Below are 25,265 nucleotides of genomic sequence, written 5' to 3' on the forward strand. Positions count from 1 at the left end.
GTCCGTAATTTTATATGTAATTGCTTGTTTTGATTGCTTTTGTAGTTTCTTTCAGATTTTTTTTTATAAGTAAATTACAAAATCACATACGATGCGACAGATTTTTTGTGTTTAAAATAACCAAAGAATATTAATTATTATAATATTTTATTGTACCCCACTCCCCATTTGGTATTTAATTTCATACTGAATATAGATTCAAGCAATAAAACCAATTAATTTCACCTATTATTAAAATAAAGAAGATGTAATCCTCAAGACTTTAATTAATCCGTCAGTCCTCGGATCACAGACACAATAGAAAATCTATTGTGTCTCGGCCCGATCGGGCCGCTCGGTGGTCAATGGGTTAAAAATGTTGAATTTCTTCCACACTACGTGAAAACTTTCACAAAACTTATTCTTGTTGACATTTAATTTGAATGACGAAGCTTATTGAGAATTAATCGCTTTATAAATACCAAACATGAAAACCTTACAACCAAAGAGAGCATCAGCATTTTTTTAACACCAACGCACCCTTTCGCAAGCCGATGGGCGGACCATCCCTTGTAAAAGGCGGGAACGCACAGTTCGCGCGGCATTCGAGTGGCAAAAATGACACCGTATACAGTCTCCCTAATCTTCGCGCTTTTGCTGGCTGGTAAGTTTGACAGAAGTTTTTTTTTCTTTTACTTTTTTTTAAGTTATTCGCGCACTGGCTGGATGTTTCTTCTGACAATTTACGATGAGGTTTTAGGGCGGAAAAATATTTAATGCTTTTTTTATTTTTATATTGGATAAAGTACAGACTTTCAATGGGTATAAAAATATAGTAGGCATCTAGTTCATGTTTAACTGTGCATTTAATCTGCATAATATCTTGATCCCTCGCTCAAATTTAATCCTAATTTTAGGGAGAGCTAACATTATAATTTCGTTCATTATAATTCACGGTAATTTAATGTAATAAGCCTAATATGTAATAAAAATAAATTATATAAACTATTATTTACAATAAAAAAAATCTGCTACGTCAATAAGGAACATGATTAGTTATTGCATGAAATTCAGTTTCAAGGTACCTAATACAGACTACGAGATATATTATTTAAACCGGAACAACGTTATATTCCTAAAGTTATAAGAGCCAATAAAAAGTGAAGGATTATTTATACATTTTAGAGCATTGAGTAAACGTTGTGAAAGGATAATTTTTTACAGAATAAAAAAGCTACCTATAACTTTTTCATGAATCCTTTTACCTAAATTATGAAATATTTAATATGTATTGACATACAATGAGAGCTAAATAATTATAAATCGGATTTCCCTATATAATCTAGATATACTAAATCGAGATAGGTATATCATCAGAATTAATATATTATGTAGTAAGTAGTTGTAACATCTGCGTTGTGGGTTGTAAGTTGTAACATGTAGCTAACCAAGAATTATATTGTGGTAATCAGACAAAACATTTAATAAGAACCAATAATACATATTTAATTTTTAAATAAAATAATAGTAGGTAACATACATATTACCAGTTATCTACTACATGAAAAGCATTTCTATTACAATTTTCTTTTATTCGAATAACTTAAAAAGGCTTCAATATCATCCAAAATATAACCAAAGAAAGTGTACGAAATGTTATAAATAACTCAAAACCCAAAAGAATTTCAAGTATTTCTTAACCGCTTCAATTAAAAACCCTCGTAGCGCATCGGGGTTGCTTCTCCATGAAAAATTAATTTTCAAAAAACGTACGTATCAAATGTTTGAAGGCTTGGATACATTATTAATTTTAAATTTCCTGTTTTTATTGCTTTACATATTTTTATGCAAGGATAAAGAAATTTTATTACGAAGGAGGTTCATTTTATAATGAAAAATTTAATTATACTACGACAACATAATGTAACGCATCAATGAAGTAGGTACATAAAATTTTTAAATGTTTAAAGGGTGCTTAAATTTAAAAAAATTATAATATTTCGGGCAATTAACTTTATTTCAAACTTTTCCTTAGGTACCTAAACGCGTAAATTGTTTCATCAAACGCAAAGGACACCAAAACTAGGTGCTAATAGTATTTTAATAGTAATTAATTACAATCAACGATGAGAGCTTTTATACTAGGCTTCATAGAAAAATATCAATTTCTTAATATTCCCTCTTGTTTTTAAAAATAATTAACTCTATTTTGAACTAGAAAATATTCACGTAAACGCGTAAACTGTTCACCAAAGGAAAATTAGGTGACTAATAGTCTTTTAATATCAATTAACTGTAACAACTATCTATCTATTACAGATATTACAGTTAATTAATTATTTGTAGTCAACGACAAGAGCTTTCATACGCTTCATGGAAAAATATCAATTTATTAATATTTCCACTTGTTTTTCAAATAATGTTTTTTCAAACCAAATTTCTCAAAAATGATGAATTCACTCAAACAATAATGAAATTTTTAATAACTTTTAGCACAAGAAATAGTATTAAATTTAATATGTAATACCTATCAAGAAATTGTAATCACGCGTGATACACCAAGAAATAAAATTATTTTGGCTTTTTGAAAACCTTACAATTTCTTTCATTTTGCAAGAATGCCGCGTTATAGAACTGCTCCTGTATTTCTTAGTAATGAAAAAGTAAAACTAAATAAAAGGAATAATTTATGAAATATTCCTGTAACAAGCCGAGTTGCATTCTAACAACGATGTATTAAAAATATAACAAACGATATACATATTGAAGGAAAATGTACCGTACGTACAAAAATGTTTCTCATTTTTAGAAGTTAATTTTGTGACGTACTGTATGAAATATGCTGTCTTTTTGCAGCTACATTATCAAAATAACAAAATATGTATGACATAAATATTTAAAGAAATGACCCACAAACATTTTGAGGAAATTCCTATTACCAATAAATTGCAGAAAATGGTAAAAACAATTACCTAATAGTATTTAACCAACCTTTTCCAACGATACAAATGTGTCTTATGCGTTGCTCCACTCCTGTTGGTCTGAGCGTGATAATAGCCTTCCTCGATAAATGGGCTATCGAACACCGAAAAAATTTTTCAAATCGGACCAGTACTTCTTGAGATTAGCGCGTTCAAACAAACAAACAAACTCTTCAGCTTTAGTATAGATTTGTTTAGATCGTCGGAATCGTACTTGTATAATATTATGACGTAAATATTTTTCAAGAATTTACCCACATAGGATTTGTAGAAATTCCTTTCCCTACACATTGAATTAATTAAAAACAATTAATAGAATTTAAACATAACTAACCTTTTTTCCAACGATCTAATATTTATTATAGTGTTTCTGTGTAATCACCATTTGTAGTTCCCGCCCACCTGTTTGATTCATTAGTGACGCTGGCGTTCCTATCGCATTAACGATTAATAATTAATGAATGAACAATCCGTATGGCACGTAATTAATGAATAAAAACCATTTGTGTCGTAGAAAACGTGCATCCGTTTCATTTTTACTTAATTGGGTTGAAGATATAATATTGAAATAACGTAAACAATGCAGTTTTCCAAAATTTTTCCTTTTTAATTTCATATGGTAGTAGGTACAAGTATTTATATCCTGTTTATATGTCATTTTCGGTCAAAAGCAAAGGAAAAGTTTACGTAGGTAGAGTTTTTATTCTCGCTTTAATAAATAGTCAAAGAATAGGTACGAAAAATATTATGTTCTCATGAAAGAGTGACGGAAGACTTAATAAAAAAAAAAACATTTATTTTCATCACGTAGCATTTAGGTTCAGAAGGTAGTTTCAGTTTAGCTGAGAATAAATTTTACCTAGAGCTGACAGGAAACTGTGTCTAGTTTAACTTTAAAATACAATAGGAATCATCATTAGGTTCCAGAATCCTATCGTTTCTGTAGATTTTTAGATTTGACTAAATATTTGAGTGAGTTGAGTTTAAACGAATTGATTCTATAACTTATATTGACTTATGCGTCCGATGACATCAGAACTAGGACTAAAAGCATTGAGCAAAATTTATCTAAGTGAAAAATACCAGAACATAAAGTTAATATCTTAGCTGTAGTTTAGTAAAAGTCCAGAAAATTATTGTTTATATCTCACATTAACTAGCTGTAAACTCCCTTTACAACCATACGTGTATTAAGTCCTCATAAAACACTTTTATGACGCGACTGTTCCGACTAACGATATCATGTTTTACATTACACGACAATAACGACATATCGTGTCGTTATGTCGTGGGTGGCACTTATTTTGCTATTAAAAAAATTATCGTCTGACGAATCCACGTTGTTTTTTATTCAATTAAATGTATTTTTGACATTATATAACTTAACAAATTAATCGTAGGTACTATTCAATATGTAATTTTGTATGTATCGGTTTTATTGATAATATGATATGAAAATAAACTAAGTATTTTCATTCAAAAATAACTTTAATTTGTTACATTTACCTTAAATCCACGATTACGAGCCGTCAATAGCACATAAGCTTCATTAATATTTCATTAATTTCGTTCAAAAACATAATTACGTATTCAAATTAAACAGGTAAATATTAAATTATAATCTGTAGTCACCGAAAAAGCCCACTTATAACGATGTAAACTGTATGACAAAATAAGGTACATTTTATGAAACTGTTAACTTTTTTAGAAAATATGTAGGTGACGTGTCTTCACAGTGCTTTTAGCTTTAAAACCACACCAATAATAGGTAAAAGTGATTATATTTGATAAGATTAGCTACGAGCAGTAGAAAATAATTTATATTTTTAAGTCTCAGACGGGAAAAGGCAAATCTCTGAATCAACTAAAATAATTATGGTTCGCTTAACTATAGGTACTGTATATAACTTTCTCATATTGCACGCCTCATAAGCGAAGCGTTGAGGTGGGTACTACTGTCACTTCGCGCAAAACATCTGATTTTTCAAACTTAAAATGTCTTTATGTATCATACATTGCACTTGTAAGATAATACATACACACACATATTAAGAAAAAACACTATTTTTAACGTTCATGATATTTTTGATGTCATTTTTGTTATTTAAACGTCCGTGTGTCTGTATGTGCGGATCCTTTTTCTTGTTAACACGATAGCGACCGAAATACTTTACTAATCGAGTCTTTTTTTTTCTCTTACTCTTGAGTATGCTCAGGAATAGAACCCTTTCATTTTTCAGGGTCTGATTCGATGTGGTTTAATTGTTATTAAATAAACAAAAATAATAATTAATTAATATTTATTAAAAAAAAATTATGAGGCGTGCACTTTTGGATTTTCCAAATTATTTTCAAATATTATAATCAAAAATCATTTTGAGGTTCACGCACTCAACGTAACCGTAGGCAATTTTATTAATAAAAAATATTAACAAATACAAAAAAAGAAAATGGTAACTCTATTTTTGGTTCAGATTACAAATTACACATAGCTATACTAATATTATAAAACTGAAGAGTTTGTTTGTTTATACGCGCTAATCTCAGGAACTACTGGTCCGATTTGAAAAAATATTTCGCTGTAAGATAGCCCATTCATCGAGGAAGTCTATAGGTTATATCATCATCACGCTAAGACCAACAGGAGCGGAGCAATGCGGGTGAAACCGCGGAGCACAGCTAGTTTGGTATAAAAATTCACCGTCCTTCGTGGGCGGAGTCGTAATAACTTTTATAATTGTATTTCAAAAACAAACACAATAGAATACAAAACTTCATTGCAACTGAATGTGAACAATTTTTATAATAACGTCCAATAACAGAAACCAATTTGAATATTTATAAGAGAACAGTTTTTTGACGTAGGAAATCGACTCTATGGTTATTTTTTAATATGGATAACTTTATATGTTGTGTTTTTATTGACTTGATTATAAGCTCATGGAAATGAAATTTTTAAGATAGTGTTTATAGTGTGTTGGTTAATATGAATGCAAAAAAGTTCTTTCGCTTATGATATAAGAAAATTATCTCTACATTTTCTTTTAACGCGAGTATTATACAGAAATATAATATGGAGTAGATACAGGATAAGTATATGGTTTAGATGCCAACGATTCATAATGTCTTAACTTATTTATTTTCATAAGTAGAAACAATCATCTATAAATCAAAATTGCTATAACTAAGTACAAGAAATAGCAATTATATTTAGTTTGAATAAAATTATTGATATCAATGCATATTAAAATTAAAGCTGCAAAATTCTATTAATTACTCTATCACGATTAATTGGAACTAATCGTAACTAGACTGTCATAGAAAAAAATAAACGCAAAATGCAGAAAAGTACCGTCAGCAGAAGCAAGCAATTGTATAACAATACTATTGTCTTTTCAAAAACCTTGGCTTTTTATCGCAAATGTATGAAGAAATAAAGAAAATTCATAGAGCATCAGTATTCCAATGCTTTCTAGAATGTCCTAGTAAAAACGATTCAGAAAAATAAATATATTTGTTCGATTTTTGTGATATATTGTATCAGCATAAAGTAGAGTGGAAGATTATTCATGTGTACATATAGCAAAAATATTTGGCGACAATAGCTTTCCTAGTTAGCATTAAAATAATACAATAAGACAATAGACCATAAGTACATCTTACAATAATTACAATACATGTTATCTGTAAATTCTTAATTTTTCAGCTATGTATAATTATATTCATATTTAGGTAGGACGTTCAAAATACCTAATTTTTTATTATACTCAATTAAAGCTCTACATTCTTAAATGAAGAACATCAAAAAATACAATATATAATTTTTAAACTCTGATTAAATATTGTCAGCAATATTGTACGGACATTAGAACTAAAATCTTAATCCAATAGTAAATCCATCGAGAAATATAATGCTAGGCGTCCATTACAGGCGGATCGGGCCGGGCCGCATCGCAACGGGCCGTCTCTAATGGACGCGCTGTTTGCTCCTGCGTCCACCTGTACGGGGCGCGGCGGACCGCCTAGGCGGATTTTTATCTAACAGACGCTCGCCGCTCACATCCGCCTGCCTGCGTCCACTAGACGGGTCGGGGCGGGCCGGGCCGCAGCGCACCGCCGGCAGAAATCCGCCTGCGAAGCGATATCCGCCAATGCGTTGCGGCCCGCCCCGGCCCGATCCGTCGCTAATGGACGATGTTTCATACAAAACATAGGCCGCCGTATTTTTGCGTTGCGATGCGGCCCGGCCCGATCCGCCTAGTGGACGCCAGCCATAATCTAACAGTATTCGAAAACGTTACAACAAGCATAATAATATTGTTATCACAGATATATTAGTAAATTCAGTAAGTCAAGGTGACTTCAAAAAGCCCGTATTGATCCCCTAAACTATGAATTAACATAAATTATTTTCTGTTCAAATATGCGACGTCATCTAATCAGTAATCTATTCAATCCTTTAACACCACAAAATAAACGTACAGACAACATAATGCCTCATTTAATATGAAATATTCTAAGATATCAAGTTGAATATCTTTATTAGTTTGACAGTAGCTTCGATTGCTTTCTAGAAGCACAAGTTTGAATTAGTTGATAGGAATTGATAAGATTTCACTTTAGTAAGTTTGATTTAAATTCAATTATGAAAGATTTTTACAAACAATTATTGTAGCATACAGTAATCAGTTATATATTTAACTAGCTGCTCCGTGCGGTTTCACCCCCGTGGCTCCTCTCCTGTTGCTCTTAGCGTGATGATATTATATATAACAATTTTTTAAACGCAAAAATTGAAATTCAAGACATTAATTGTTGTGCTCAATATGTCAATTTTCAATTTACCCGAAATCTCGTGAAATATCTAATAGCGCACTACAATCACCTAAGTCTGATAAAATATTCATTTTTCCAAGCAATAAATCACATAACTAGAGTGTCAAGTTAACAATTCAATCAAAATGTAATAGGAGCGTTGGGTTCAGGGACCCTTGTTATCGAGAAATCGGAAAAGCGCGCGTAAATTACGCAAAAAGGTCATAGACAATGCTAGTGACGTATTACTTTTTTTCTTTATGGCAAGATGTGTGACTTTAAAAAAGGTTTCATATTGTTTCCGAAACAGGCTTTTTGGATTTTGGTACAGATTAGAAAAGTTTTGAAAATATATTAGTAGTAGATTTTTGATTGGACAGTTGGTTTTTCTTTGTAAGAGTGACTTCTAGATATACAAGCTTCATATTTATAAATTTTCTTTTATCTGTCACGTTCCAGGTTGTCATAAAGTGGAATTATGTTTATAACGGAGAAAATAAAACATCCCAAAGCGCTATAGTCATACCACCACTTTATTCAATTACACATTTGTTGGTTTGGATGAAACTTTAATACATCACTTTCTTCTGGAAAAAATATTGCATTAAAAAGTTCCAATTTAAAATTTAATACAAAAAAACAGGACATAGTATTGTATATTGTAATTGAGTAATCGTAAGGTTACTAGTTGTTGTATACGTAGTATATTATTATTAGTCTGTGCTAGTAGGTAATTCTATTTTTAGAATGGCGTGCCAATATTTTTCATTTTAAACATTCCCTGAATGTATTATTTTCGAATTATCCCGTATATGTTTGCTATCATCCCCAAAGGGCCTGCGCTCTGTTTGACATCCGCTAAAAAGTCCACAGATTATAAAAGGTTTGTATCTCAGAGCAATGTTTGTATGATATACGTGACCGTTTAATTCGAGAGACCAGTAGTTTATTATCTATATCGAAAGATCGTTAAAAATAAAAATAAAATTTCCTTTACAAAATTCTGCATAAGGAGATACGTAAGCATGGTTAGTTAAAAAACTGGGTGCCATTGCACGATTCATAATGCAAAGCATTAGAGAGTGCTTCAGGATCGAAAATGTGTTTTTTTATTATTATTTATCTAAACATTATAACTGCAAAAGATACAATTATGCATGTCATTAAAACTTTGACGCCATGAGAACTTTCTGAGATCTGTGTCCCTGCAGGCTGCACTGAAAACGAAATAATCTAATGATTGTATAGAAAAAATATAAGTAAAAAATATGAAAAACAATAATAATTTACGTAAATATCTAATTATTGAGATGATCTTTTTGAAAGGAAGCTCTCATGCTTTTCAGTTTAAAATTACGCTTTCCTATTTTAAATGTCTATTTACAACATCATTAAAAATATCTTTTAGTTGCTCTTTTAAAAGTTAATGCATATCCACTTAGCATTATCCCATATTAGCTTTTATTTTAATGCTATAGTATAAAAATACTGCTGTAATAAGGAAGAGCTTTTTGCAAGCTTACGATAATAAATTGAATATTAAACTTATATGGATAATATGACAAAGGTAATGTATATTATGGGATGCACTCCGATATAATATCCGTTTTAATAATAATACAGAAATAAACTATAATGGTTTTACATTAGCGGTATATTGACATTATGTATGCAATTAGTCGCGGTTTATTTTTAACCGACTTCATTATATTGGAATGTTATTTTTGCTCTTTAATATTTTTTCATTGGTAAGATAGATAATATCATAGAAAGTTACTATGATGAAACTAAAGCTCTAAATATAGTACATATTAAAATTCGTGTAGGTATCTACTATTTTTACAATTTTATCGTCGTTCATTACTTTAGGTCAGGTTATGACAATTCTATTTTCTTAATCATTAGATTAACAGAAATAATTTCGTTAATAAATACAACTGTTACGTAATCTAATTATAACTATAAAGATTAAGTAACTAATAAAAAGTTTTATACAAAGTGTAACAAAAAAAAACCTGAAACTAACTAAGGTTGTTAATTGAAGAAAAGCGTTTTACGTGTTTTGTTTGTAAGAAATTTTGGAATATACATCCATGGATTATTTAGAGTAAATACTCTAAAACATTCACACCTGTCAACAAAAGACATCTGTAAATTGGTTCTCATAATTAGGTCAATTAATTTGTATTTGTTCTCAAAAGGTCAGCTTTTACACAACGCGGAAAACTCTTTTTATAATTAAATTGAAACAGGATAAAGGTTTCCCTTGATATTACTAAACAAACATAATAAAACACAAGAGATTAATTTTGCCACGTGGAAATGGCTGTTAAGTAACTATGAAATTAGTTTCTTGTTCTCCCGCTTTTCATTGTAACATGTGTTCTGCTTTATTCTTAACTATCTTTGTGTTCTTGGCTAAGCTAGCAGTTTTTGAGTTAATCGCGAACATACAGATAGTGTTATGTAGACAATAATATTATGTACGTAAAGATAGAAAAGTCATAAAAGGTATCTTAAAAGTAATAAAAGATGTTTCTATTATAATATCTCCTTGGTACAGTTGTTAACTCGTGAGCAAGCGAGAGGTCTGGGGTTCGATTTCCATTGGGGCTTAAGGAGAAAAATGTATCCGAGTAACACAGAAGACGGTCACCTACCTACTGGTCTAATAAAAATAAAATCGGTCAGTGAAACTATTGGGAAACAGAGCAATGCGTCTATCATAGGATAGACGCATATTGCTCTGTTCTTATGGGGGTATAGACCCCCATAAGAACATACAATATTTAATTTATCTTTTAATTTTTAGACGTAAATCGTTCAATCGATCTTATAAATCTGTAAAAGAAGGTTGATACCTTCATTGCCTAAGGACAGGGGCGCAAAAATCATCATTCATTCTTTAGTTACTTGTTGCCAGTCACAAGACATAATTAGATGTTTAAAAATCCTTCTCTACATTACCAAAAAAAAAAAAAAAAAATTTGAACCTATATCGTCTTGTTGTTTTTTGGAACGTAGACTAAATGTGATCCATCGGTCTGTTTTTCTTCAAAGATATTTGATAAGAACAATTTTTTAAATGAAATAACGCCCACCTAAATTTCGTTGAAGTTATAAACAGGATTAATACATGAATTATAGAGAGCTTGAATAAAATTTGAGTCCCTGTGGTGTTGTAACGTGTAGGGATAAAATGAACAGTTTCATCGTGGATGATAAAATACACGAATTATAAGACTGAACGTTATTTGCGTTGAGAGACCAAGATTTGCAAAGCTTTAATTTGAATCTGTTTATCTTGAAGATAAGGTAAGCACAGATAATGTAATAATGTATTAAACGCAAGGGAAGTTACGATTTCATGTTCAGTTAAATTTATTTAAGAAATTGTTTTACATATTATAAAGGTAGGTATCCAATACTGTCACATTCATCCAATTTAATAATGCAGGAACTTTATGTAATTATTACCTACTTTTTAGATAATATCACTACATAGTATAAAACAAAGTCGCTTTCCCTGTCCCTATGTCCCTATGTCCCTATGTCCCTTTGTACGCTTAAATCTTTGAAACTACGCAACGGATTTTGATGCGGTTTTTTTTAATAGATAGAGTGATTCAAGAGGAAGGTTTATATGTATAATAAGATCCATTAAGTAGTGGAGAAGTACTGTTATTTTTGAGGTTTCTAATGTGATGTCGTAAAAAATTACATTTATTCCGCTTACATTGCAAACGCAGGCTGAACCCTACGAGTTTTATCAAAATAATGTACTAAGTATTATACACATTGAAAAGGTCTACAGAAAAGTCCGCGATGGTATATGTCTATCTCTTATGGATAACCCACAATAACTTTTTTTTGTCATTTACTTTTTACGACAAATAATGGCTAATTTTCGAAGCGATTTTAACCAATACAGCATTAATCCTTAACCAATTAAATACCATGGATACATTGTTCATTTAATATAGATCTATATGGCCCTTTACACCGTATGATTTAAGTGAATATTTTCGAAGATATTACAGATTTAAAAATTGCAGGACGTAGCGTTTGCGGCCGCCCGGCTATGTATTTTATACCCGTGCGATGCCGGAGGCCGGAGCGGGCCGCTATATTTTTATACCATACAACGTTCACAATTTTTCTGTAGTGTATTTAGTATCAGCATTGCACCCGTGCGAAGCCGGGGCGGGTCGCTAGTTGGTAGATATAAAAACCCTTTTTAAATAGGTTATATCAAATTAAAAAGTTTTAATTAGGGTTGTTGAGGATTCCTCTTCCGCTTCCTCATAATGCGGAAGTTCCGCAATATTTTGGGTTCCTCTACCGTTACCGCATCCTCACAAATGAAAATAAAAAAATCCTCTTCCGCTATCGCTTCCTCAAAATTTAGAGGAAATTTATGAGGATGCTGATCCGATCGGGCGGCGAATTTACAAAGCCTATTTAAACTATGTATTTGAGTTACGAGTCGGACTCTACTAACGAACAAGAGTAGAGTCTTACCGCCATATTTATATCTGCGCCTAACACTTATCTCTAAACATAATAATATAACATTTTCTCTCATACTCAGAAGAAACATATTTTACCAAATAATGTTTGTCAAAAGTCATTTTAAATTAAAAAACAAACAAGTTGTTTAAGCTTACATAATAGTATCTACCAGTTAGTTTTTTTTGTGGAAATCGCCTAATGTCGCTTCTGGCACTGATATAGATTAGGTTTTTTATGTGGGTTTTTTCGAGTAATATGCATAAACAAAAGCTCATCTGAGTCCGGCTCGTGACTCAAATAGTACTTACAGGCTTTTTAAATTCGCGATCGGGTGAGCTAGCCTCCCCTAACCTTAAACATCAATATGTAGAGACAGGAGAATGGCTTTTGTTTTAATTTTAAAAGTTTTTGTTTTTTAATTTTGATTATAATTTCCTATCATCCTCATCCTCATCCGCTTCCTCATCCGCATCCTCTTCCTCAAAAAAATATCCTCTTCCTCATCCGCATCCTCTAAATTTGTGTTTGAAAATTCCTCTTCCTCCTCCTCTTCCTCATAATCACTTCCTCAACAACCCAAGTTTTAATGCAACTTTTTAAACCTAATACGTAAATAGGATATTCAGACTGCAAGAATGCGATAACATATTTTAATGAAACGTATTTATCCACATTGCATTTCTGCAGCAAATATCATGATTAGTTTCTATAAATAAATACAAACACGTGGCCGGCAATGGCTCGATCATTTATCTTTTACCTGGACGTGTGCTCAATAGAAAACAAACAAACATTCATGAAGTACATCCAATAAGAATGGGAAATAAAACTTTCTTTGTAGCGCTTGTAATAACGATTTACAATTTATTTTTAACTAGCGACCCGCCCCGGCTTCGCACGGGTGCAATGCTGATACTAAATACACTACAGAAAAATTGTGAACGTTGTATAGGTATAAAAATATAGCGGCCCGCTCCGGCCTCCGGCATCGCACGGGTATAAAATACATAGCCGGGCGGCCGCAAACGCTACGTCCTGCAATTTTTAAATCTGTAATATCTTCGAAAATATTCACTTAAATCATACGGTGTAAAGGGCCATATAGATTTATATTAAATGAACAATGTATCCATGGTATTTAATTGGTTAAGGATTAATGCTGTATTGGTTAAAATCGCTTCGAAAATTAGCCATTATTTGTCGTAAAAAGTAAATGACAAAAAAAAGTTATTGTGGGTTATCCATAAGAGATAGACATATACCATCGCGGACTTTTCTGTAGACCTTTTCAATGTGTATAATACTTAGTACATTATTTTGATAAAACTCGTAGGGTTCAGCCTGCGTTTGCAATGTAAGCGGAATAAATGTAATTTTTTACGACATCACATTAGAAACCTCAAAAATAACAGTACTTCTCCACTACTTAATGGATCTTATTATACATATAAACCTTCCTCTTGAATCACTCTATCTATTAAAAAAAACCGCATCAAAATCCGTTGCGTAGTTTCAAAGATTTAAGCGTACAAAGGGACATAGGGACATAGGGACATAGGGACAGGGAAAGCGACTTTGTTTTATACTATGTAGTGATAGTGAAGCAATCGTTACAATAACTTTGATTCGAAAATAATTTGGGTTGACAAGAAGGCATTCATTAGCTTCTGGACAAACTCTACATCTTCTTCTTCTTCTTATATATAAAAATGAATCGCAAAATGTGTTGGTAAGCGCATAACTCGAGAACGGCTGAACCGATTTCGATAATTCTTTTTTTATTATATTCCTTGAAGTACGAGGATGGTTCTTACGTAGAGAAAACATAAATATGTACCACGGGCGAAGCCGGGGCGGACTGCTAGTTATTAATAAATTTTAAAACTTTATTGTATCGAAAAACAGACAGAACAATGATTAATTAATATTTAATCAGTAGGTACGGATTGTTCATAATATCATAGTATAAAGAGAAAATATATTACTAAAAAATGCTAGTACTAAATAAAACAAAAGCAAAAAGTTTTTGACGATTGGTAAATTTTAATATTTTGCAGTATAAAAAACTACTTAAATACTTATACAAGACAAGGTACTTTTAATCCAGGAACTAAAATTCTAATTTGTAAATGAACAATCGGGATTTTCTCTAAAGCTTTCCTTTTTGATTAGGTATCTTTTTTTAACTGTTATAAATTTATAAAGAACTAGCTTTCCGCCCGCGGCTTCGCCCGCGTTTTCAAAGAAAAATACGTTCCCGTAGGATTTCCGGGATAAAACCTATCCTATGTCCTTTCTCGGGTATCAAAATATCTCTATGCCAAATTTCATGCAAATTGGTTCAGTAGTTAAGCCGTGATTGAGTAACAGACAGACAGACAGAGTTACTTTCGCATTTATAATAGTAGTATGGATAGAAAAAATTCGATCACGAGGCGGGACTCGAACCCGCATCCTTTCGCGCCATTCCGGGGCGGATGCCTGACCAATTACTGTTATAAATTTGCTCTCCTTTTTTCCTAGGCGCCCTAGCCCAGACAAAGGATCTCAGGCCTCACGGTCTGGACCTCATCCGCCTCCTTACGGAGAAGTCATGGCTCATTCGCAGACCAGAACAGAATGTTGGCTACCGTGTCAACGAAATTGACTGGAACGACGATAGAAATGACGATGAACTGAGGTAAATCTATTCATTTATTTATTTATTTATTACATTTTGAAATAATTACAATTTACAATTGATTACAGTTTGTTCTTAATTACTTACAATTTATTAAATTTTCTTGAGTCTGTAAGTGGAAGGTATGCATTTACAAATCAATTATTAAAGATTTCTTGAAATATCTTCTTACATGACTACGTTCGCTGGAAAGTCGAAACATCGAGATAAACAATATTACAGAGAGCCTACAGTGAATAAAGCGCGCTTAAAATCAGTTAATTAGTCGTCAAATTTTAAGATGATATATAATGTTGGCTAATGTCTTGGAACTTGATAGTAGGTATATTAGATACTTGAACTGTGCTGAAACAAGAAGCAACCTCGTTTCCGTGATAAACCGTGAGATATACTCGTAACAGTAATGGAATATTTTTGAAGTGAAGCTTCTTTAGGCGTGTTGAGGGTAAAATTTCAAGGTCATGGCAATACCGTCACGTCATGGAGTAGGGCGACCCTTTTCGTATCTATGAATCTTGCCAAAACAGTTTCATTTTCACGTTGCTCGGCACAGACGCTCTTTTTTTGAAGTGAAAACTTCTTTAGCGGCGTTGAGCACTTTTTCTGTAATGGGTATAAAATTTTAAACTCGCGCCAGGACACGTGACCTGATCGAAAAAGCGTAAGACGGACCATTCCAAAATATCAAACATGCTCAACGTTAATAATCAAGTTTTCACTTCTGCCGGCACTCCCGGAGTGCAACCCGTCTTTTTTCATAATTGCTTTTATTTTGCTTGATGTTTAAACACTACTCATTGTTAACAGGGCGATGTCGGAGAAGCGATCCGCGGTAGCGACAGCGCTGAACGGCCGCCGCCGCCGCCAGCCGACGCCCGCCCTCGGTAAGGCCGTCACGCCGTATGTCGGCGTCGGTAAGCAAGCGACGGTGCGGCAGGATCACTGTCATACACAATAACATGATATACATACCTATAAATGATTAAGATTGATGCAAATTTTCAAAAAAAATGCAGCCACTAGATATTACCACCGTTTATGCCAGATAGTTGGTATTATTAAGTACTTTTTGTTTGTTAAATACATGACTTATCCGCCCGTAAAACAAATGACATGAAGCTGGTGTTATAAAAAAAAAATGCATTTTTGCATTTGAAATATAATTGCAAAAGGCAGAGCATTATGTAATATTTTCTTGAAAGTGAATTAGGTTCAATATATCAGCATTTTCTCAAACAAGAAGACGCCTCTATCAATTTTACTTGAGTCTTTCAAACATAGATAGACAAAGACAACTCAGAAGCTTGCTTGAATTCTTGAAATCTAACAATGCCGAAGACAGCTCAAATGTCCAATGGACATCTAAAGACATAGAACACCTCTTTCTAGACGTTTCCAAATCATTATATTATTATACTCGAATATCGTGTTTCTCAGATCCAATGCATTTTCTAATGATGTTTTGAAGGGGACTCTGCCTTTGTAACATCACACCGCTTTGCTAGTTTCTACTTGGGATTTCAGAACCCTACCGGAATTTCGAATGCAATCTATTGATTTTGATTCTTGTTTTGGTGTGTTTACGTTATAGTTTTCTATATTGACTTGTTCTAATAGAGCTTTCGAAGATAAACTTTTAGAAACAATCGGAGATTTACTAGTTTTAATGAACTTAAAGATAAAACGATTATCAATTAGTTTATCTAGGTTTAATACGTCAGTTATTTAAATTGGTTCTAATACAATTTTTTTTTTACTTATACTTAAACATTTAAATAATCAGATGATAAAGGCATAAAGCGGTTGGACATGATAATATGTCCAACCGCAGCAACCATACGTACATCATTATATTATATTATAACCTAACCTAACCTAACTAATTACATAATTATCTTTCAATATTAACTTAAAAAAATAATACTTACATAAAGTCTCTTTTGTCTCAAAATTATTTTACTTTCAGAAAAAAGACACAATGCCGTGATTATTTCAAAGTTCACGAAAATTAACATGAAACTTTTCTTACAAAATTAAACATTGTAAATTATATTGAACTCTAGAATATATTTAACTGCTGATTAACTAGCAGAAATCATTAACCTTAATATATATTAACCACTGTTCCACAAAAATCAATTTGAGTGATTTAAAAAGCCCATAAAAACAATTTAGTTTTTCATATCTATCGGTCAAAACTACATACAAAACAATACAGGTGTATTGAACGACGTGGGCTCGTTCCTGGACTCTCTCCGTGATAACCTGGAGACCCTCGCCTCCCTCTCCCCGGAGCAGCGGTCCACGCTGTTCCAGGATCCACCCACTGTTGTACATGCGTCTTCTGTTGGTAAGTAGATATCAATAAATAGTAGTAAATTTAAGTATCAATTAGTAAAATTTAATTATTTGTGTGTTAGCGAAGTACCACAGGTTCTCAAACTATAGATACTATATTGGTATAGCCGTCTATAAAAGTCGCTTTGTATAATTTAGACCAGAGATGAATTAAATTCGCCTAGATTAAGATTCATTTTTTCAATTATCCAGATCAATAGTGGTATGAACATTTAATATTCTTGTTTCACCCTCAAACAAAATTAAACCAAAGGTTCAGATCATCATTATTTATAAATCCACGTCTAAAAATAACCTAAAATTACTGAAATTTCATCCTTTTATTTTTCACGTAAATATGAAAGATATAAATAATCGTATAAAAGGCTCATTAACATTAAATGATTGACGTATTACGAACGTGTTGTCTGTATTCGCGATGAATCAGGGAAAAACCCATTGTCTTAAAAGGCGTACATTATAATCCCCTAAGGAAACGATGCTTTGTAAAAGTATATGTAGGTTGTATACCTGTATAATATCTAATAGTCGTTTATGATACCGGTAGGAATACATAGGTATATTATTTTAATGAGTTTTAAATACTAATTAATCTATAGGTACATAAAATAAAGTCGTAAGAAAGTCAAAACTGTACATTGAATATTTTTTAAGGAATACTTGGGCCTTGGGGCATGATCTAAAATAGATATCGAAGCCAAAAATATAGTTTTATTTTTATTTTTTGTCTATTTGTCTGTATGTATGTACGGGCTAATCTCAAGAAGTACTGCATGGATTTACTTCAAATTTGGTACAGAGATAGCTTGAGACCTGAGGGAGGACAAAGGTTTTATCCCGGAAATCCCACGGGAACGGGAACTATGCGGGTTTTACTTTGACTTTGCGGGCGAAGCCGCTGGCGGAAAGCTAGGAGCATGTACGTAGGTGTACGTATGTATTCTGTGAGTAAACATAGGTATGAATTACTATAAGGAATGTTTTATAAACTCATTGGAGGTTCAGATTTCCTTTTGTTTTGCTCAATTTAATTTATCAATTTAGTAAAAAATGTTAATAAAATATAATTAAACTATCTTACGGTTTTACCCGTACGCTTCTATTGGTCTTTAGCGTGATATATTATACTTAGCCTCGATACATTGGCTATCTAATACTGAAATAATTTTTCTAATCGCACCCGTAGTTCCTGAGATTAACGCGTTCGACCAAACACACAAATAAACAAACTCTTCAGTTTCATAATATTCGAGTAGATTATTATGTTAGCTTTATAAATACAAATAAAAGGTTTAGATTTTTTTTTGTTTTGTTCAATTAAATTTTCAATAGTAAAACATTGTTTTAAAACGTATATTAAATAATGAATGTGTAGAGTCGTTATTCGTTGCCGCCTTTCAGATATCCCATTTAAGAGGCTGAAGAGAGCCTTCCTTCACTTCAAAATATAGAGTACCTACTCTAATAAAAGAAAAAAATTGCCTTAATTTTAAAATCATCTTTTTATAAGAAATTTCCTTAACATGTACCTACTTAAATTAAAAAAGAACAATAATATTGATTGATATTTACGAATAATATTAGCCTTTAATATTAATATTTAACTAAAAAGGATCAGTTATATATTTTACTAGCGGTCCGCCCCGACTTCGCCCGTGGTACATATTTCGCAATAAAAGGTAGCCTATGTTCTTTCTCAGGGTCTAAAGATTATCTGTGCCAAATTTCATCAAAATCGGTCCAGTAGTTTATGCGTGAAAACCATACATACATACATGCAAACCTTTCCTCTTTATAATATTAGTATGGATAACATCAAGTCAATCGGGAAAAATCGGTGGGCAATCGACAATCATCTTTTTAAAGTTGTTTAAAATTCAAATTGTGTTATTGTTCCGACATAAATAATGCATACAATGTTGTGCATGCGGGTTTTCCCTCTTCCTTTATAACATAAGGATAGGAAGACCTTAACCGATCTAATTGACGAACGGACAAGGCTAAGGACTGTTTTAAAAAGTATTCAAATATAAAAAGGTTTTACTTGTATAATATATTATTTAAATGTTTTTACAAGGGAGTTTATGAATACGATGTAATTTTTTTAAAACTAGCGGACCGCCCCGGCTTCGTCCGTGGTACATATTCACGTTTTCTCTACATAAGAACCATCCTCGTACTTCAAGGAATATAATAAAAAAAAATTATTGAAATCGGTTCAGCCGTTCACACGTGATGCCGTGACAACGCGAAACGGGTTTCATTTTTATATATGTACATAGATTATTTTTTATAAATTAAAAGTTCAATTAAGATATAAATTAAGATGCAGTAAAGAGGGAAGCTTGCCCTTCGATAAGATTATAGTATTACTACAGATAATGTAATACTCTGTATTACGTACCTATACCTACTTATTACTTATCGTGATTTAGAAATAGAAAAAGTAATATAAGTAATAGAAAAAGTGTTTAGATAGAGCATAATATATGCTATGTTTGCTATATTTTGTGTTTTATATGTAGTATTACAGTTACCTTGAAGGTCCTTCCTATTGAAGACCACGCCAGTTCGATGAACTGCGTATCATTCGAAATTGAATAGACCGGAAATATAGCTTTTAATAGATTTATAGAGATTTCTTTAAATGTACTCTACATTTAAAAATTAAAAAAAAAACAGAGCCCGAGATCCGTGTTTTAGTTAAAATTCATAAAAAAACTGTTCTAACTGAAAAGCATTTATAGGTTAAAAATAAGATATCACATAGTATAAATAAAGTCACTTCCATGCCTAAGTTTGCTTAGATCTTTTACGGGCATTTTTGTATCTTCCCTATCTTAAAACCTTTTATTCTGACAAACCATGACGAATATGTACTGAATACCTAGTACTAAAACAAAGTACCTATACTACATAAATAATAAATTATTTACAGTAGTTTTTACTATCTCTGTATGTTTCTAATAAAAATCTTATTAGCACCACTTTCGAGATTGTGTCGCTAAATTGACCTTTTCGGTTACTTTCTGCAATTACTTTGTAAATGAGAATTAGATTAACATTGCCTTCAATTATTTAAACCTATTTAGAATTTATATACATTTCTTAATACTAGTAAATTATTGAATTTAATTAAACAACGAAAAGCAGGTACTTATAGATGTGTATTAAGAAAGAAATTATGACTTTCTCCAATTGATACCTAGATTTAGATTTATTTTTTTATTTTTCAGCAAATCATTCTTTAAGTAAGAAAGTTCAAAGCAACCTCTTAATAATTATAAAAATGTTTCAAGTCATAAATTTATGAGACATTGATTGATTCGCTCTTTATTAAATTTTGTAAATGTCCGATAGGTACCTAATTAAGGGTCATCATTGATTTTAAGGATTTCCTACTGAACGGATAATTTATAATTCATACCTAGACCGTAAAAATATACATTTATTATATTAATATAAGAGCATAATGCAGAGCTTGTAAGCTTTTTGATTGCCACATAATTAACCTGCCAGACTGGTAATTAATCGTACAAAAATTAAAATAATTTACAAATAAAATATTTATTTTGAAAATAAACTACTTTTCTTTAGAATAATTAAGTGAAAAAGCAAATGCAAGGAAACCAAAGAAACATAACTATACCTCGTCATAGTTAAAGTAGGTGACTCGTTTATGAAACTTTCTCACAGACAGACGCGGACGGCACGCTGACGGTTGATATAAAGTTTAATTAGTTAGTTTATCTGTCCAGTTATAGTTTTGTAAAACATAATATATTAACTAATTTATTCTATACTAGCTGCGCCCTGCGGTTTCACCCGCATGGTTCCTCTTCTGTTGCAGGTCTTCTATATAGCCTTCCTCGATAAATGGACTATCTAACACCGAAATAATTTTTCAAATCGGACCAGTAGTTCCCGAGATTAGCGCGCTCAAACAAACAAACAATCAAACTCTTCAGCTTTATAATATTATAGTATAGATTAAAAAAAAAAACAGTTTTTTCATTAGAACTAATGATCAGAATGTCACTCAATAATATGGCCGAAACTCCAGATAATAATATGTACATAGAATGTTTCTTTGTTATGAATTCGATGAAAATAATACATAGAAATGATTATTTAATCTATGTTCTAATACTGAAGCACTGAATACGAGTTCAAGTTTACACTTAAAGATCACGAAAGTATCTATGCTCTTGCTCTAGCTTTAGCTCTATGTTCGCTCGATGTACATGCACCGTGGTCCGTGGGACATGAGTTCTGTCTTAAAAAGAAGCATGCATTAAAATTACCATATTCAGAAACTAATACACAAATAGGTACTTATTATTTAAATAATTTGTAAAGGACAACAATCCCATATAGATAAAATATCTAATATCTAATATCTAATATCTAATATTCTAATATTTCTAATATATATTATAAAGGCGAAAGTTTGTAAGGATGTATGGATGTATGGATGTATGGATGTTTGTTACTCTTTCACGTAAAAACTACTGAACCGATTACAATGAAATTTAGCACACATATAGAGGATAACTTGGATTAACACATAGGATAGTTTTTATCCCGGAAATCCCACGGGAACGGGAACTATCCGGGTTTTCCTTTGCAAACGCAGGCGAAGCCGCGGGCGGAAATCTAGTATTTCAATAACATATTCTATACTCACTTTTTTTATAAGGTTAGAATAATATTTCACTTAGGCACTAAAATAAAAATTTAATTAAAATAAAATTATTATTTACTTACTTATAATTAATAATATATTACGTATTTCATAGGCGGAGGTGGAAGCGGCATGAGGCGACTGCACGCGCTTCGGCCCCTACGTCCAACTGGTAATATCAGGTGCGCTATTTAACACCCATAAACAATAAACACACATGACAGTTAATACTTATTCAGCTTTTATAAACAACTAGCTTTTGCCCGCGGCTTCGCTCGCGCATAAAAAGTTTCATACAAACTTCTTAGGGGACGCCTACGTTATGACATCTACCTGCATGCCAAATTTCAGCCCAATACGTCCAGTGGTTTGGGCTGTGCGTTGATAGATCACTATATCAGTCACCTTTCAGTTTTATATATATAGATAGATTCATTAAACTTTTCATTTCTTTCTCATAAATCGAAGTCATTAAAATATGACGTAATGCGTATGCTAATGTGTATTGCTTCTTCACGCAAACTACTGAGTAGATTTGGTTGAAATTGTCATTTTAGTTATCACATTAACTACATAAAGAAGTTAAAATTAATGCTAAGCTATTAAAGCATCATTCTTCGAATCTTAAGACTTCAGAGACTCAATTTAAACAATACAGTCAAAATTCCTGGATTCCATAATTGTATTTTGACCTTGCATTTTTATTACACTGGACCTTTAATACCTTTATCCTAAACAAACTGTTCCTAAAAATAACCAGGCAAAGTTTACATTGCATTTCTCTCATTAATTAATTTTTATTGCCGTGGCTTTTCCCGAGAAAACGGATTAGGAACAACCAAGTAATAATTGGTGTAAATTTCCGGGATACTTTCGCCATAATAGTAATTGGCTCATCTTGTTAATAATTATGGAAAATATAGTACATTATTATAATGATAATATCATTAGGAGCATAATAATAAAGTGTAGATGTCGGCAACAAAACTCTAATACCTACTCTACACCTACTAAAATTTTGTTCTAAGCATCTTACTTACCAATTTTCTGCTTCACATAAAAACGATAAAATACGGAATATATTTTCATCCTAATTCATATTTGGTATAGATATTAATTATATCTAGAGCTTTTTGTAATGTTCCTAAAAACGAAATTCCCAGCTAAATATTGCATATATACATATTTGTATTGCATGTTGTACATCGACAACTAACCGTTGTACAGATCTTACAACCGCAGATCGGGTGCGGAGGCCTACGGAGTCTACCCGGGGGCGAACAGCCACGATCCAGGACTGCTGTGGACTGGGCTCGGCCGGTAGGCGGTTTAGGGCTCCGCTATGCGACTTGCAGACATGTTACTGTCTATAGCTATTAAACGCTTTTTAAACCTATCCGAAATTGTCTGCACATCTTTATGTATAGTTTGTTGTTGATTTCGTATATATTTAGGATATGTTTTATAATTTTAATGTTGTTTAATTGTAGCACAGATTCTATTTGTGTGTTTATAATATTGTTTAGATTTGTTAAATTGTTTTAATTAAAATGTGATAAAAGTTAATATGATTTGCTTCAAATATCAGGCTTGAAAATTGACTCGCGCCAAATCATAGTTAAATTTATCACATTATGTGTGTGTAATTATTAAAAATATTTAAAATGTAATTTCCTAACTAAGCAATTTTAATTGTTGGTAATTTTTAAATACTATTTATGATCTAGATAGGTATTTATGAATATCATTGTCAAATTAACTTAGGTTTAAGATTATATAATAAACTTAATAAATACGTATGCATCTTTATCATTTATTTGAATCATCTACATAATATAATATTTAATACATACTGAACTCTGAACCCTTTATTCACTTTTTACATGCACCAATAAAACTTCTTTATTTTATAGGTATATTCAAAAGCTTAACAGGTATATATCTATATTTAATATTTATTATGTTTTTTTTTCCAGTATCGTATAATTTAAAATAATTTTTATTATATGACTTGTGCCTCAGATCATTACCAAATCTTTGAATTAGTAAATGCATACCTATGGACATAATTTTTTGTTCAACTTACCTTGATATTATTTAAAATTGCATTCATGAAAAACAAATCTCTTATTACTACTAACTTATATTATACATATTTATCAATCAATTTATATAAAATTCCTGCATTTATTATTAGTATAGAGATTAAGGCTGGTGTCCAAACATTATATTGTACATAACTATTATTATATTATCGTATTTATAAAATTGTTTCACTCAAACTATTGGCTTTTAAACAATTCTACTACATGTCGCATATTTATCGAATAAACACGATGTGAATGCTTTGATGTTTTATTTACTTACTTACTCCTGTTGGTCTTAGCGTGATTATATATAGCCCGATAAATGAGCTATCTAACACCGAAAGAATTTTTCAAATCGGACCAGTAGTTCCTGAGATTTGCGCGTTCAAATAAACAAGCAAACAAACTCTTCAGTAATGTCCAATGGTTCCTATGCTCCTACACGTTAATCCTTCAATCCTCTTATCGAAAAGATCGATTACTATACTATGTACAAATTACAATATGTTTTAGCAAGTAAATGTAAAAAGAAACAATAATCAATTAAAAAAAAAACCTAAGAACCTAATTTATAAATATTGCCAATTAATGACTCTACATTTTAACAATATAATAATTTCCATATTCAAAGCCATAATCACGTTATAAAAACACATCAAGATAATAACTACACCTCGAAAAAAGGTAAATTGCCAAAATGTATTTATAATAGATACCGTAGTTATGTAATTGAAACCGTTTACATGCTTAAGCAATTTATAATACATTAGTTTTATTTGGCCTTGGTTAATTCCATACCATGTAATTAGAAGCTTTGTTTTATATTATAATTTTGTAATGAAAATAATGATCAACTTATGGTACAACAACGTACATCCATTTCCTGTAATGTTAAACAATTCCTTGATCAGAAATTATGACATATGGAACCCAAAATAATAATTGTTTTATGAATAACTGTATGGCCACTTTTGAAAGTATGTCGCTATGACTAGTCAGACGGTCACAACCAACTTAGAAAGAAAGAAAGAGCTGCTATTTATTGTCATAATTAATGCGGCTAACGGAGTTAGCGTCAGCTAGATGTGCATAAATGCAAGAAATATTCGAGCAATATTAATAATTTAGAAGAGGAATAAGCAAGTTCAATACGCCAATACTAACTCACT

General features: G+C 31.6%; 1 protein-coding gene across 1 annotated transcript; it reads left to right on the forward strand.

Moving 5' to 3' along the window:
- Positions 1-596: 596 nt before the first annotated feature.
- LOC149907275 (uncharacterized) lies at positions 597-23,460 on the forward strand. Its single transcript, XM_090103639.1, has 6 exons — positions 597-643; positions 14,811-14,967; positions 15,775-15,851; positions 17,186-17,317; positions 22,125-22,191; positions 23,237-23,460. Exons 1-6 carry the CDS (start codon positions 598-600, stop codon positions 23,331-23,333), a joined length of 576 nt encoding a protein of 191 aa, XP_089959765.1. The 5' UTR covers position 597; the 3' UTR covers positions 23,334-23,460.
- The last annotated feature ends 1,805 nt before the right edge of the window (positions 23,461-25,265 follow it).

The sequence above is a fragment of the Colias eurytheme genome, chromosome 7 (genome assembly GCF_061535395.1).
Source record: "Colias eurytheme isolate Ceu_HAF_F1 chromosome 7, ilColEury1 Martin Lab GWU primary, whole genome shotgun sequence".
Lineage (NCBI taxonomy): Eukaryota > Metazoa > Arthropoda > Insecta > Lepidoptera > Pieridae > Colias > Colias eurytheme.